The sequence below is a fragment of the Tursiops truncatus genome, chromosome 21, assembly GCF_011762595.2.
Source record: "Tursiops truncatus isolate mTurTru1 chromosome 21, mTurTru1.mat.Y, whole genome shotgun sequence".
In the NCBI taxonomy this organism is placed as follows: Eukaryota; Metazoa; Chordata; class Mammalia; order Artiodactyla; family Delphinidae; genus Tursiops; species Tursiops truncatus.
In genome coordinates this window covers 17,666,639-17,684,106 of record NC_047054.1, presented here as the reverse complement: position 1 = coordinate 17,684,106, position 17,468 = coordinate 17,666,639, and the positions used below count along the sequence as shown (strand labels likewise).

Sequence of the window (17,468 nt, the reverse complement as noted above, 5' to 3'; positions counted from 1 at the left end):
TTCTCAGTGTGTGGGGTTAGGCTAGTGTATTATAAGTTTGATGAAGAGGCTATTTACATAGTCTCAAATATCCCCTCACAAATTGTTTCTTGATCACAAAAAGAAAATAATAACTTCATAGTGGATTAATCTAGTAAATACTATCTTAACCACGTAATGAAAGTAAACAACAATAATGGGACAAACCAACACCATATACCTCTTGACACTCTAGGAAGGATATGATGTCACTTATTTGATGTCACTGTCAAAAATGCATCCTGAATCTAGTCATGAAGAGACATCAGCTAAACCCCAAATAAGAGACAGTCTACAAAACAACTGGCCTATATGCCTCTAAAATTTCAAAATCGGGAAAGACAAAGAAAGGTTGAGGAACTGTTCCAGATTAAAGGAAACTAAAGAGACATGAAACCTAAATGTGATGATGATCCTGTTATGGAGCCTGAATCAGAAAAACAAACAAACAAACAGAGACTTTATTGAAACAATGGGGAAATTTTAATATGGATTGTGAATTAATTAATAGTATTGTATCTATGTTAACTTTCCTAATTTTGACAATTTTACTGTGAATATATAAAGAAAGGTATTAGGAAATACAAAATAAAACTTTATGGATAAAGAGACATGATGTCTGCAAAATTATTCTCAAATGGTTCAGGAAAAATGTATATATGACTATACACAGAAAAAGAAGGAATGGATGATAAAACAGGGCAGTGAAATGTTGACTGAAGAAACTGAGTATAGGGTATGTGGAGTTCTTTGTAGTATTCTTGTAAGTTTTCTGTAAGAATGAAATTACATCAGAATTTAAGTTTTTAGGGTAAACTTTGAAAGTTCACAACTTAAATATTAGAAGCACTTCATTTATAGGAGAGAATATCTAAATTCAATAGCTATTATGTAAAGTAGTCAAGGTAAATCAGAATTCCTGAATTTGAACTATTTGCATAGAAGGGCCTCAGTCTGCACAAAATCTCAAACCTTGACCAGAACAGGTTGGATATTTTCTGTGGAGAGTATTAAACACACGTGAAAAAAGGAATATTAATTTACCATGAAGTCACATAATTTGGGGGGGGGGCAAATTCAGGCAGAATGAAAATTTAACACAAATTGAACATCTTTGTTATTTTCTCCTTAGTTCCAGGAATGTCAACTACTGTAATCCAGCCCCACTTCTCACTTTACCCACAGAGACCAACAAGAGTAATAAACAACATAGTTTAATTTTTGCCTTGTACTTTTTTTCTTTCCTATCCACCTCACTAGATACAGGCAAGATATTTCCACTCGATAGTTATGAGACCCTGGGAACATTACATTACCTCCCTGGAACTCAGTTTTTCCTCTATGAAATTGGGTTAAAGAATGTTGTATGTAACTTGCAGAACTATTGATATTATAGGAATTATATGGATAAATGCATATGAAAATCCGTTAGTTCTACAACATCTCAGTGATTATTTGAATGACGATAATCAGTATCTATTTTCCCTGTGTTTGGGGCAACTTAAAATTCCATGTTCTGCTCTAAGTTGCAAGAAAAGAAAGATGACTTATGGGATTTACACGTCATTGAATCTAATAGTGGCCTTATTTGGAGCACAGAAAAATGCTTCCTGCAATGAAAGTTTTAATTAACAGTACTTAGAGATGGGTCTGAAAGAAATATGCTTCTAAAACAAGTTCTTTTGGAAGTAGCCACAGCATCAGGCTGACTATACATCATTTATTTGTCTTTCATAAGGTCTTCTACCATCATCCGAATGTATCATAAAATTATAATGTGAAAGTACTTCATAGTTTTCATCACTTGGAAGAAATTTGCCAAGTTACCTCAACCAAACATCTTCATTTTACAAATGAGGAAGATGGCTCTCAGAGAAATGTCACCTAGTTGATAGAAAAATCATAATTTTAATTAAAATATTTCACATCCATTTCCAATGCTGTTCCCACCAAATAATGCTGCCAATACCCAAATAGTAATAAAAGCTGATTCTCTAGAGAAACTGAAGTATATACCTTTTAAAAAAACTGTGGTTCAAACTGATGTCATTGCTCATACACAATATTTTATTTGGTTACTCCCAGAATCAGCAACTGAATAGTGGATTTGGAAAAAGTTACGGTTGGTATTTTTTTCATTGCTTTATTGCCCCCTTACTATGAATGTATCTACAGATGCCACCAAACCTCTTTGTTTTTCATTTCTCCATTTTCAAAGTGAAGAAACAGTATGTAAGTTAAACATGCTTCGTCCTACTGAAACATAAGGCCACACAAACACTAAAAGCATATTTTATTACAATAACTAAAAATTAAATCATCAATATTAAAATAAATTGCATTTTTGGAGGGCATAGAATTGCCATCTGATTTTTTTTAATGACACTCTTCCAAATATAAAAAAAATCTATAAAATTTAGGGAGTCAATAGATTTAAACACTTAATGAATTTGTTCATTGTCTATCCTTAGAATTAGTTAGAAATAAAACACACCATTACAAGAATGGTGATACAAGTGTTTAATCTTTCACAACATCAATAATATGGATGAATTATATTTCCTTTAAAAGTTAGACAATGAAAAAGTAATTTATTAAATTACCTTGAAATTTCGTGTCTTTTAAGCACCGTAATGTGATAAGAGTAACTAAAGCCTTCTTTACCCATTTTTCTCCCGTAATTAGAGGCCTGAGATAACTAGGCCTGTTGATGCGAACCGGAGCCCCAGGCAACACCTGCTCAGGAGGCGTTTCGCCAAGTGGTGCTGAAGGGAGAGGGATGCATCTTCACCCCCGGACCAGAGGGAAGACTGGTAAGGCACTGCTTACACTTTGGCACACAGTTTAGGAAGACATACCTATCTCTCCATAACAGTCACCCTGGAGTGAGAAAATAGTATACGGAGCAGACTAACGCATTTGTATGGCGAGGTGTGACTGGAACTGCTACCAGCTATGTGAGTGACATGTTGCGGTCGTCTGCAGCTTGCCCTGAAGGCAGGTTAGAGAGATAAGACAGACACCAGCTACATGATTGGATGTTAAGAACACAGTTCATAATAGTACAGTTATTGAAATACATCAAGTTTACAAATAGCCTGGCTTGAATGTTATCCTGAGGAGAAATACGATCATTAGTGCTGTCCTCATACTAGAACGTTATGCTCCATGCCGGCAGGGATCTTTGTCTGTTTCGTTCATGAGTGTATAACAAGTGCCTACAACAGTGCCTGGCATACTTTTTTTTTTTTTTTTTTTTTTTGCGGTATGCGGGCCTCTCACTGTTGCGGCCTCTCCCGTTGCGGAGCACAGGCTCCGGACGCGCAGGCTCAGCGGCCATGGGTCACGGGCCCAGCCCCTCCGCGGCATGTGGGATCTTCCCAGACCGGGGCACGAACCCGTGTCCCCTGCATCGGCAGGCGGACTCCCAACCACTGCGCCACCAGGGAAGCCCTGGCATACTTTTTATACTTGATAAATATCTGTTGGTTGATTGATAGACACTGTAAAACTTTTTCAGAAACCTGAAGTACTTGCTTTGATGTTTCAATTCATCTTTTCGTTTCCCCTAAGAATGGTTAGAAGTCATAGAATGTTTATTCAAATATGTAAAATTTAATTTGACCTGTTTTTTTGTTTTTGTTTTTGATTTTGTTTTTTTGGCCTCGCTGTGCAGCATGCAGGATCTTATTTCCCCCACCAGGGATTGAACCCGTGCCCCCTGCAGTGGAAGCAGAGTCCTAACCATTGGACCGCCAAGGAATTCCCTAATTTGACTATTAGTAAACACATGCACACTAGTACAAATATCTTTCATCTTGAAAAATCACCCCTGGGCATAAAAGCCAACCTCTGAGAGAAAGGGCAGTCGGCCACAGGGGTACAGGGGCTGTGGGTCTCTCACGGGGTCAGCCACTAGGGGACAATGTAGGCGCATTTGCTGCCAGACCCTCGATAAGGCCAAAAGGGACCTTGATAGAGAGGAAGGAATTGTGCCAGATTTCACTTCTCCAACTTCTAGTCATGCTGTTGGTAAATTCCTCATGTGAGTCTCACCTCCAAAAATGAAAACAGAAAAACAGCACCATTATGAGGAGGTCCTTGGCAAAGAAAAAAAATCCAGGGAAAGTTGTGAAAATGTGAGTAATCTTGATGGGGAATAAAATGCAGCTTAGTAGATACTGTGGGGCTGTCAGGACACCACGGAAGTGCTGACGCTGAATATATTTGACTGAAGCTCTTCCTGCGAACAAGGCTATAAGCTTCTAGCTGGCAATGAAATTGGGCAATGAGTTCAAGGACAAGGAGCTGAGTCAAGCGGATGACACAGCAAGGAACTGGATTCGGAGTAGACTGCTGTCACACAAAAACAATAGAAAGAACAGTTCTTCTTTGAGAATTGCATCGCCCATAAAACTGCAAGTACCAGGGCTTCCCTGGTGGCGCAGTGGTTGAGAGTCCGCCTGCCGATTCAGGGGACACGGGTTCGTGCCCCGGTCCGGGAAGATCCCACATGCCGCGGAGTGGCTGGGCCCGTGAGCCATGGCCGCTGAGCCTGCGCGTCCGGAGCCTGTGCTCCGCAATGGGAGAGGCCACACAGTAAGAGGCCCGTGTACCGCAAAAACAAAACAAAACAAAACAAAACTGCATGTACCAGATTATACAACAAAAAAGACACAATTGCAACAGTAAATAACCTTTATGTAGATTTTTTAAAATAAGAGGTGAAAGGTTCAGACAGCAGTCTTTTATGATTGACTTCAGTAAACGCAGACCCACTGTGAGTGCCTCAAAGTTATCAATATAATAAATTATAAGTATCTCTAATGAGCTGTTACAATTGAAATGTATTTTTCAGGCCAATCATTTTAACCTAGTAGTTTCTTGACTTGGGTTTCTGAATTTTGAACAATTTAATTCATATCTTTAGTATCCCAAAGAATTTCTATTCATGTTAAATTTGCATGAATTCTAGGTAATTTTAGAAAAACAAATATTTGCCTTTCATTCAAAAAATACATAAGTTCTTACTATATAACAAGTACCGTCTGTGTTTGTTAAATGGCAAAACACATCTCCATCTTTCTGCCACTTACTGTCTAATTGGCTGATACAAACAAGTAGAGGAGAACGTGATAATGGTGGTGCTAAGATGGGGAAGTTCGAGGTATTTTGTCGAAAGCAGGTAGCAGGGTAGATTAAACCATCCTTGGAACAGGAGAAACATTTAGGAAAATTTGTATCTAAGCAGAGTCCTGTTAGGGAGGGGAAGCAGACAGAATTCAGACTAGGACATCCTCCTGGTAAGTTTCCTCCCCTAAAATACAGGTCTTGGATTAGATTATCTCCATGGCTTCATTCAACCTAACATTTTTATGATTCTCTATTCAAATATCAAGTCAAAATTTAATTGGAAAATAGAATTCAGTAACTTTGCTTTATAGACTGATTTTCACAAACCTATTTCTTCAAATTACTTAAATTCCTCATCCCTTAAAGCTAGAGATTTAAAGAAGGATGGTTCTAATTATGAGACTCAAATACTGATATTTTAGCAAAACAAATATGTAGATAAAGATATTTTATGTACATGAGGTTCCAACTTCTGAAGTTCTCAAACACAGCACAATATTTCTCTAGATGTATCTGCAAGCTCCCATTATTATGTAAATGCTACATAATTTATAATTTTTGACTCTAACATAATCCATTTATAGTATACATAAACTGTCTTTCAAAGTATCTTATTTTTTACTAATATCACATTTAAAATTCAACTAAATTTCAGTACAAAGCTGCAGAGTGGTATTACCACCTTTAAGACCTCTCTCTGGTTTCACATCTCTAACTGCCTGGTGGCCTCTTCCAGTTGGATGTTATAGCAGTCATACATAATTATCAGAGAAAGATTAGAAGGAAATTTAATTTTAATCTACAGAATGGAAATTTTAAAAAAAGGAACATTTATCCCATGTCCTGAAATCCATTTCTCATTTGTTTCCACTTTTAAGAGACTTAAGATGATGAATTACTCTGTTAGTTCAACTTTTAGCTCTTCCTCCTTTATTTGATTCATTATCAGTCTGAGAAAGCAGGTAGTTTGGATAATGACCTTGAGTTTCATATATGGGTTTCATCACTGTTTGATGTTCCTCTTTATTTAAAATTCATTTTAGGGATGAACTCTTCACAGGCACATAGGTGTTTAATAAGTAAGTCAATGTAATTATTATATTTAACCATAGCCAAGAGTACAATGATTAATTCTGGATATCATAGAACACAAGCCTCCATTACATAGATTTTGATCAAAGCATATGCCCTGAAACAAATGCTGCACACAATAAAATTCTAATCAAACATGATTTCCTTGTATAACACTGGAAGGATTGAAGGAACAGACCTCCTTATTCTTGAATAATTTGTTCAAGGAGCCCCTGGCACCTGCATGACGATGTTAGAGAAACTCGTTTAGTGGTATTCTATAAAGTCTTGTCATCAAGTGAAAGGTTCACTTTACTTCCCTTGATGTGGTGGTCTGAGGTTTACAGGTTCCTGAACATAAGATTTGACATGATCCTGAAAAAATGGCAAACATTTTCAAAGCACAAGAGTTTTGATATGCTTCAGTTGCCAAGAAATTTATGAACACCCCTATTTTCAGACTTTTTGCTTTTAGATCAGTCTCTAGTGTTTGAGGCAAACCGATTCATTGTAACATAAAAAGATATTGCATAGTAACCAAAACCACTTTATTATTACTTTGGCTTAAAATGAACATTTTCCTGTGAACAAAACCCCTGAATTTTAAATGTAATAAATTCAAGTATTGTTTAGATGTATTATATTGTTATATTTTAAATTTGAAATAACATTTTAATCAAACCTAAAAATTAATATTAGCATAAAGCAAGACCTAATCACCTGGCAATATCAAATGAAGCTGGTCCCTATTGGGTGGCAGTTTTTGATGCAACACTTTTCAACTAGGTAGCTTCAGGCTCAGCTCTAGAATAGTCTCCGCCTGGTCCTGGTTAGTCAGTTGCACCCATCTAGACCTGAGATGATTCCTTAACTCCAAGTCTTTGGAAAAACAAATATAATTAATTGGAAAGAATAAAAATAAAGGGAGAAGGTTGGGGGGGAAGGGATAGTTAGGGAGTTTGGGATTCACATGTACACACTGCTGTATTTAAAATGGATAATCAACAAGGACCAACTGTATAGCACAGGGAACTCTGCTCAACAATATATAACAACCTAAATGGGAAAATAATTTGAAAAAGAATAGATACATGTATATGTATAACTGAATCACTTTGCTGTACACCTGAAACTATCACAACATTTTTAATCAACTATACTCCAATATAAAATAGAAAGTTAGAAAAAAAAGAATAAAAAAATTCCATAGTAACATCTGCATGCAGGTTGATTGAAAATAATTAACGACCCCAAGAAGAGAGGGAAGGTTGTTAACCCTCTTCTTGACTAAAGGATGGGTAAATTCATTTTGCCATTTGTGGCTAAAGGCAGATCCTGATCTTTTTTGGCTTAGTTTTATGTCCTTCTTATTCTGTTTCCTTCTGGAATCAAACAGTGGTCTTCAAGAGCTCCCAAACTCTCTAAGGAATATGGTAATCTTTAAGTAGTCGTGTGGTGCAGCCTCCTTGCTCAAGCTCAGTAGAGCTGATTGTTAAATTTTCAGGCATTTAGTGAGCCAAGTTGTAAGAGACATTTTAAAAATTAAGTTATATAAATTTACAATTAGATAAATTATATTAAAATCAAAGGTAATAAGTACCAAAAACTCATCACTGCCCCAAGTTTTTTACTATTCCTGTCACCTCTTTTGTATGTGTATCGTGCAAATTTTATATAATGATGTGCTACTGTGAATCTTTTCACAACTCTGCAGTCAGTAATGTCATGTTGGTAGCTTGACATCAGCTGTGGTGGGAGTATATACACCATGGAAATCTGTAAACGCTACAAATCAGGACTCCCCTGTCTTCTACCCTAGAACCAGCTGTTAAACATTTACCAGCACACCGCCGGTGCCTGACCACCGAGCCTTCTAAGAGAAGCTATTCTTCGTATTTCCTAGAAACTGTTCCCATATGACTCCACCCCTTTCATCCCAGGCACAGCTGATTGGCCTTAGAGTAAGAAACGAACAAAGATAGAAAACATCTGTAGGCTAGACCAAGCCAATACTTTATCTTTAGGTTCTGACCTAAGACTCATAGACACTGATGGGATTAGCAGCCAAGTCATGTTCACACCAGTATGTTAGAATAAATGTCCTTGAACTCTTACTATGTGGGTCTCTAGAGCTAACCTGGTTACCATACTTTCTTAGATCTCATAGTACCACTGTTCCCGGATTTGATATGGCTTTTATCCATAAAATAACTCTTTTATTTGAGCTAATGCAATTTCTATTCTACTCCTTGCAAATTAATGTGTTCTAAGAAAAACTGTTTTGGGCTTCCCTGGTGGCACAGTGGTTGAGGGTCTGCCTGACAATGCAGGGGACACGGGTTCGAGCCCTGGTCTGGGAAAATCCCACATGCCGCGGAGCAACTAAGCCCGCGCACCACAGCTACTGAGCCTGCGCGTCTGGAGCCTGTGCTCCGCAACAAGAGAAGGCCGCGACAGTGAGAGGCCCGCGCACCGCGTTGAAGAGTGGCCCCTGCTCACCGCAACTAGAGAAAGCCCTCACGCAGAAACAAAGTCCCAACACAGCCAAAAATAAATAAATAAATTCATTTAAAATATATATATATATCTTTAAAAAAACCTTTTAAATTCTTAGCTTCTGATTGCAATATAGAAACACGTAGATATAGGGCAGAATATCGAGGCTAAAGCCCTGATTGTGTAACCCAGAGAAAAGTTTTAAATTCTTTTCCTCATCAGAAAAAATTAAAGATGTGTACATTTTCATGATTTTTAAGCCCTAAGATTCTACAGAGATGCTTCAGGCCTGGCTGTGGGTGTTTAAAGAGAGGCTTTAAGTGGACAGGATCTGGATCCCCTCCTGTTTTCAACTAGAGACACTCTGCTGTTGTTTACTGGGAATTCTGGACCTTGTCTGAAAATTCTGCTCAGCGCAGTGTTCTGGGTAACACATGCCAATCAGTTGGAGTTGGCAAGAAATGAGACTGGTTTGCCATCCCACTAAGTTTCTGCACATATGTACATGGACTTACCTTATGCTATGCTTGATTTCTCTAATGGTTCCCTCTTGGTGCTGAGCTTTCCATCTGTTCTGAAGGCTGCCCTTCTGTTTGATTATCTTCCCTTAAAGCAATTTCCCATCCAACACCTGACAGTCTGGGGTTAGAGCCAGAGACAAGGGTATATACTGGTTGCACTAGGTCTTACCACCAAATACCTACTGGGTCTGTCCATATGGACATTTCACAGGAGAAAGTGCTACAAGTCAAAGAAGATGAAACACTAGGTTGCTGCTTAAAATACCAAGTTCCTTTTGGTCTTTCCTTACTAAATAAGGAAAATAGCTAATGAGCAGCTTCTTAAGGATTTTCAGGTACTAGAAGACTTTTAAGATGCTCCCTCATTAAATCTCTTTAGGCTATATCAACATTATCTACCTTTTCTGTTAGTTTCCAACTCTTCAATCAATTTTTGCTCTTAGCTCTTTACAAGCTCTATACATTCCTTTTAAGTCACATAGTTCAGAACTGAGCAAGTTATAACACTACAGTAAATAACACATCATATAAGAACATTAGGAAGAAAATCTATTTTTTATTTTATATAAACTTTTAATTGAAGTATGACATGCATTAAAAAAATATACAAATTGTAAATGGATAGCTCTAGGAATTTCCAGAGTGAATACACTTGTTTAACCAGCACCCATATCAAGAAACAGAACATGAACAGAACTCTAGAACCCCCTTTTCCCACTTCTAGTCACTACCCTCAACCCAAAGAAACCACTATTATGATTTTTGACACCACATGTATATATATATATATATATATAGTTTTTGAACATTATAAATAGAATAATACAATTCTTTTGTGTCTGCCTTCTTTGATCCACATGATTGCATGTAGTTGCATTTCAGTAATTTTCATTGCTATATAGCATTCAATTGTGTAGATATAACACAATTAAAAAAAAATCCAGGGCACTATTGATGAACTTATGAATACGTTCTAGTTTCTGGCCAGTTAAAAATATTTCTCTATATGTCTTTTGGTGTACATAAGTATACATTTCTGTTGAGTATTTCACCTAGGATTGAAATTGATGGGTCATAGGGCATGCATATGCTAAACTCTAGTAGTGATTGCCAACAGTTTTATAAAGATGATATTGTTTTGTAACCCAAATATCATGCTTGCATAATAGATGATCAATATATTATTACTCTGAGGCTATTCTTCCCCAGAAGATGGCTTCTGATGGGCATGGAAACTTTAATCGCTATCAGGCATGAAAACAGAATATGACAATTGAGAAAGGGCTCACATGTTTCAGGCAGGCGGCTTTGCTGTTCCTTGTTTCCCAAATACATAGGAAAAGAGGTCCTGGCTACCAAATGGAGGGTAAAGGCAATAACAAGAATTGAACAGTGAGACACTGTCAGCAAAGACCCTGGAAATTATATAAAATCAGAAATTATAGAAATCAGATTGGACAGATGTAATGGTCAGAGCGAGGTTATCACTGGTCTTGAAGTTAGATAGTTAAATGTGTACAACTGGCAGCTTGGTGGTGTCACCAGTGAGATATGTAAGAATGAATGGAAGGTATCAAGGTCAAATCACTGACCTTTGTCCATGGAGCATGCTGGAATTTGTCAGAGCACAAAAAGAACCAGATGGAAGTGTATTGTTTTAAGGCTCTAAATGTAGCAGGATTATGCCTCTTATTACTATGTAAGAGGATGGCTTCAAATCACAAAATTTGTTTCTGAATCAGCCCTTGTCCGTGACAGCAACTTTTTCTTGCCAACATCTTGCCTGCTCATTTTGCCCTTCCCTTTGCATTAATTGCCTTTTAGGATGTGTTGCTTACTTTATGAACTTCTTTAGCATCAGATGAGCTACTTTATTTCCTTGTCTCCCGATTCACATTCCCATCTTGCCTCTCCCCCTCCCCCTCATTACAATAATAAATTCCCTTCTTCATTTAATAAGCATTTGTTGAAGTCCTACTATGTGCCAGCACTTGAGCCAAATAGATGATCTGGCTTCATGAAGCTTAGAAGAATTTGCTTTGACTAAGGGAAGAGGGCAGAGTGCAAACCATTGTCAACTTGTCGCTGGGAGTGGGAGCTAGTCAAAATAGAAAACGATCTGTTTTCTCAGCGCCTTCGATGAATTGGTGTCCATGGCTCTGGATGCTAGGGAATAAAGTTCCAGACTCCTAGTGGCTGGCACTCTGAAGACAAAAGACCAAGAAAAGGCTGCAACCCCACAGAACACAGCTTTCCCATCACTCTCTCTTTTGATTTTGCCAATTGTCCCCCAAGGAAAACAGCACTGAAGATAGGAACAACTTTCCCAAGAGAGAAGTGGCTTGCTGCAGCCTTACTCTTTGGCCGGTAGCCTCCCTCTGTCAGAATTGAGTAGACCTGCGGGTGGGGAGGTTCATGTGCCCTGATGTAGGTCCTCAGAGATAATTTCTCCTCTTCCAACTAGTCAAGATTCTGGTGCTCAGAGTGAGTACAACTAGATAAGCAGGATTTTTTTTAATAGAAGTTTTGTTAAACAGGACATTTGTGCCTAGGCATGACACATATTACACTTAAATTTCACATTTTCAAAATTTAAAAGTCACTCATTTATTTGCAATTTTAAAAGTATTAAAAGGTTAAAATAATTAGGTCATGGGGTGGAATTTTAATTGGAAAGAATAAAGCAATTGTAGGACAATTATGTGTTTTGAGAAGGAAAATGACATGTGAAAAATGCTATGAAGGAAGTATCTATATTCGCTTTACTAATATGCTTGGAGCATTTTGGTTAATTAGGATCATGGGTTCAGAAGGTGATCACCTATTCAATTCCATTATTTTGTAGGAAACTGTGGCCTCCAAAGCATTATAGGTTATGCAGTTAAGATGTAGCAAAATCAAGAGTCCAGATTTGCCTTCTACTTGATCACTCCACTGATAGTTATGCTTTCCTGAAAAACTGTCTGGCTTAATTCCTACCGTTGTAAATATTTTTAAATGCTTTAGAGCATTTCTTTTTACTTAGACCATAGTGAACATAAGTCAAATTTTTTTTGAAGGTGTAGGCTCTCACTGTATATTAGGGACATTTTTTGGATATTATTAATAGTAGAATTGAAATAAAAGATGAAAGAAATTAGGCTAAATCTATATTGATCTAACATTATTACCTGTAATTTCAAAAATTTTTCCAAATTCTTAATATCACGTTTTTTTTAAAAATAATTTTTCCCTTTGAAAATTAAACTCAAAATGTACAGGTAATAAAGGAATCGAGTTATTTTCATGTAGCTATAGTTACAGAGCATCAGAAGTGAGATGAAAATAATAACTATTCTTAAGGAAATTTAGCTTTTAGAAGAGAGGTACTGAGGAAAGTTAGAATAACTTCTGCATGTAGAGAGACCTTTTATCCAAAGCTTTCTGAGTACTTGGCGAACCTAAACCCAGCACCTCTCATGGCAGAAGTTGGTTTCTAGCCAAAGAAATGGCTTGCAGGAGCTACATTAAATTTTTTTTTAAACTGGAGAGAAATTATACAGATAGATATGTGAAATCATCTTAGATGGATAATTTCTGTCATTTTCCTTAATTGTAATACCTTATTGTATTACCTCCCTAATTCTTTTTAAGCTACTTGGCTTTTAACATGTAGCTAATAAAAATTCATCAGTCTGTCCAAGAATTCTGCTATTAGGCCATGTCGGAAATTTATGAGAAAATCCGGAAATTGTATTCAGCTTGAAGTAAACAGTGCCAGAAGAAGAACTGTGTTGTAGATCCAGAGAATAAATGCTTCTGTGGGAATTTTCCAGAATTCAGAGAAGACAGAAATTGAAGGAATCTTGGTGATAAAACAAAGAGCCACCACTGAGTCTTCCTTGAGGTACTGGTTATATAAAACCAACAGGCTGAAAGTAAAAGAAATACAGAGATGGCATCTTAAAATAGACACATTTTGTTCATGTTATAGAGGCTTTTTCTGTTTATCACTTTTAGTGGTTTTAAGACAGGAAAATTCCATTAGCCTATATTAAAACAAGATGTAACTGAGGTGTATCTGATAGATTACTTATAGGCAAGGGGTTAGTGAGGAGTGGCAATAGCAGGACCTGGGCCAGAAAATCTCATTTTGTTTGCCTCTGAAAGCCCTCAGTTTTCATAAGACTTGCCAGAATCTAATCCCCTTGTGACCACAGCCCATTTGAGACTAATAAATTTACTTGTGCACATCCCTAGACCCAGACTATTTTAAGGGCTCCTGGAAACATTCCAGAATATAAAGACCAAAGCTAGGTAACTAAGTTACCAAAACTGGGTTCAGGGGCAGGAAACTGATAAGAATGTCATAAACACTTTCTCATAAAGTGTAGCACACAAACAAGTATAGGAATAACAAAAATAAAAAATGGCACAATACACGTACCGATTATTTATATCAACAACTTCCCCCCAAAAGTAAGACAGTTCTGTTTTATTGAATTAAGTCACGCCACTGGTATGGTAATGTTTTTTAAACATATTCATGGTAACTAAAAAACAGCATTAGCCTTCCCCCATCAAAAGACCAGAAGCTGTCATGTAGTCAAAAAAAACCCTTTTACTTAATTTGCTATTTTTATGACTCGAGCCAAATTTTTATATCTCATTTTTGTTGTACACCTGAAGATACCGTTCCAAATTATTCCCGACCTCGTATCAGAAGATCAGGATACCGTTAGGGGATGTGACTTCCTTAGAGGGGCATTACCGATGATTCGAGACCCACCCAGAAAAGCAGAGGCGAAGGGTCACGTTAGCGGAGGGGTGCCCAACACCCCCGCCCCCGAGGGCTCGGTTCAGCTCCGCCGACCTGGCTGTCGCCTGCGGTGTTGGGTTCTCGCGCAGTCAGGTGTCGTCCGGGGAAGGCGCAGTTATTTATGACCGCGGGGTTGGGCTGGGAACGCGGGGCCGAGGAGCAGCCGGTTGCGCCCCCTCCTCCCCAGGCTCTCCCCAGCCAGAGACCCCCGGTTCCCCAGGTGAAGGCCGCCCGGAGGGGACCCCAGGCCGCGCAATCGTAGGGGTCGCTCTCGGACAGCAGCGAACCTCAGCGAACCAACTTCTCGCGAGGTTTCGGGTGCCGCTCCACTGCCTCGTCCGCCTCCTCCTAGCTCCGGTGCGGGCAGCTCCCGCGATGGCTGCGTTGCGGAGGCTTCTGCGGCCGCCGCCTCGGCTTCCGCCTCCGCCCTCGCCTCCCCATCCCTTCCCTGGGCCGTGCGGGCGGTCTGCGGGCATAGCTCCGGGCTCTCCCGGCCGGCCCTTCTGTCGGGAGGAGGAGGAGGGGGCTGTGGCTGAGGCGGCTTGGAGGCGGCGGCGGCGCTGGGGGGAGCTGAGCATAGCGGCCGCGGCCGGCGGGGGTCTGGTCGGCCTGGTGTGCTACCAGCTGTATGGGGACCCCAGGGCCGACTCCGCGCGGGCGCCGGCCCCCTGGCTCGCCTCCAAGAGCGCGGCCGCAGAGCCGGAGGAACCGCCCCGCGGCCGGGGGCTGCTTCCCATCCCGGTCGCCGCTGCCAAGGAGACGGTATGTGCGTGAGCACCTGCGCGCGCCCGGCCGGCCCGCAGGTGACTCTCGGGGTTAGGACCGCCAGGTACTACACCTGAGCGTTGGGAGGGACGGTGTGACAGCCGTGCAGGGCGCGCGTGAGACCGGACGTTGGGGGTTGTCGCAGTGTGACTCTGCGGCTACAGATCGGGACGTCCTGTGAGCGAGACCGAAATCTAATAGGCCAGGCAGCCCCGGGTCTGTTCACCCAGGTGTTGGGAAGACGTGCATGATGCATCACGTCAGGATCTTAAAGGTTGCTGCAGTCATCACCTATCTACCAAAACCCAAAGCCACGACAAAATAAAACCAAAAAGCGACGCAGAAGAAGTCAAAGGCATGACAGGCAGAAAGTGGAGGGCCGCATATGTGAGAGAAAGGACACCCAGGCAGGGCCATGCAACAGCAAATGATGGAGGAGGTCCAGTGCAGTAGGAGCGCACTGAAGGAGGGTCTGAGGTCCCAGAAGCCTCGACATTATTGTATGGAAGTTTATTAGTCCCAAGAAAGGAAATGCCAAAACTGTATAGCCTCCTTATCATAGGTCAGAAAGAATGAAGATGTCACCAGATTGGAAAAGAAAAAAAAATTATTCAAAAAGGGTATATTTCTCTAATTTTTCCCCCCACTAAAGCCAGATATTAAGTAGGGACAGTGAGACGATGGAAAGTAGGGAACTGAATGAAGCTAACTCCTGCAGAGGAATTTCAGATGACAATGTTCAAGTCTCATTATGTAGTTGATAATATAAGGTAAAGGTGAGTGTAAGGCAAGAGTGAGTGAAGGGGCATGAAGTTTTTGTCTTATCAGTATATTTAATAGTCATGTATGACTAGGAAATCATCTAGGGAAATTTTTCTTGCAAGACAAGAAGAGTGTGAGGGGCTTAGATGACAGTACTTTGGAAAAGAGGTAGCTATTCTGTTTCTAACTTTAATGAGATTTATATACCCTTTATTCCTTGCCCAAATACGCAGTGGTGATCTGATGTAAGTGCATCAGTTCTTTTGGAGATTTTTGTTCTATTTAGGGCAGGGAATCTATTTTATCGACCTTCTAGCAGCAAATCACACATACATAGCATAAAGCATTTTTATACAATGAATACTTAAAATACTAGCAAATACCCTCAACCTTCATCCCCCAACCCCACACACACACACACACACACACACACACACACACACACACACACACACACACACACACACACACACACACACACACACACACACACACATTAAGCTTGTGTCCTGATTGACCAAGTCAGAACTTTTAATCAACCATAGTTATCTGGGAACAGATTAGGATGGTAGTGAACGTTCAAATGGTATTTTCTTTTCTTCTTTTTTAAAGTTAATTTTACTTTTAAAGTTGAGGGACAGTATCATGCAGTTTTTGAAAGACCATGCTCAGAAAGCTAGGACTCTGGCTCTACCACTTCCTAGATGTATCATTACTTAATCTCTCAATGCCTGTTTCCTCATCTGTAAATGAGGTTAATAGTGTCTTCCTCATAGCTTTATGAAGGTTAAATGAGTTAATATATTTAAAGGAGTTTGAATGGCACCCCTAGCAGGTAGTGAGCATTCAGTAAATTGGTTTTATTTTATTCATTTGTTTACCTATTTATTGTCTATTATTTATTTACTTACATTATTATTGCTTGGTGTTTATAAACATTGCTGTACATTGTTTTAAAAGTCAAATAATACTGAAATCATGTCTTACCCTTGCCAAGTCTCCAGTAGTACATCCTGATCATTATTCATTTTTGTATTTTACCTTTTCCCCCCCTGAAAACTTTTATAATCTTCTTTTTATCCCTGGCGTTTGAAAACTTCACAATAAGGAGCTTTGGTGTGGGCATTTTTTCATTTATTGTGCCTTATACTTGAGGGTCCTTTCAATATGGAGATTCACGTCTGAAAGTTCTCTATACTTTTCTTGTATTATTTCTTGGACAGTTTCTTCTCTATTTTCTTTTTTTGGAATCTCTATTAGTCCGAAGTTACACCTCCTGACAGATCCTAATTTAATTCAAATTTTAATCTTTCTTAAGTTCTAACTTTTTAATCTTTTTGTTTGTTTTTATGAGAGATATCCTTGACTTTATCTTCCAGTCTTCCTATTAAATATTTTGTTTCAGCTATCCTAATTTTTTAATTCAAAGAACTATTTTTGTGTTCTCTGATGTTCATGTGTTCATTGTATTTTGTTTTATGGCTGCTAAATTTCTCTTTTTATTATAAGGGTATTAATTATAGGGTTTTTAAAAATTGTCTTCTACCCCATGTATTGTGTGGTTTCTTCCAGGTTTTTGTTTTTGTTTCTAAATTCCTGTTTGATTTTCTAAGCTCTCACTTTCATTTTGGAGGTGTTCCTCACTTATCTGTGGTTGTTACCTATCTGTATTTGAGAGCCACTCAGAAGCTCTTCGTACATGGGCATGATTTTTCATTTGGGCTTTTCATTAGAGTGGCATCCAAATGTCAGTATTTTATAAGTCTTTTTCTCTGGTGTCATTGCACTTCTTCAAAGAATAGGTGAGGTGGGAGGAACAGTAATCTTCTGGGTTCAGGCACAAGTGCACATATGTGTGAGAGCATATATGCTGGGGGAGTGTCCAGTGATGGACTTACGTATTG

General features: G+C 39.1%; 1 protein-coding gene across 6 annotated transcripts in view; it reads left to right on the top strand.

Moving 5' to 3' along the window:
* The first annotated feature begins 14,402 nt into the window (after positions 1-14,402).
* MICU3 (mitochondrial calcium uptake family member 3) overlaps positions 14,403-17,468 on the top strand; it is an 87,704-nt gene continuing 84,638 nt past the window's right edge. For 5 of the 6 annotated variants that reach the window (XR_012329021.1, XR_012329022.1, XM_073798720.1 and 2 more), the window contains exon 1: positions 14,403-14,799. Coding sequence is in view for 4 of the 6 variants with exons in the window: in XM_073798720.1 (XP_073654821.1) it covers positions 14,413-14,799 (387 nt within the window). In the remaining 2 variants the exon portion in view is untranslated. Of the gene's footprint in view, positions 14,841-17,468 lie in introns of all 6 variants that reach the window. The other variant, XM_073798722.1, reaches the window with a different exon arrangement.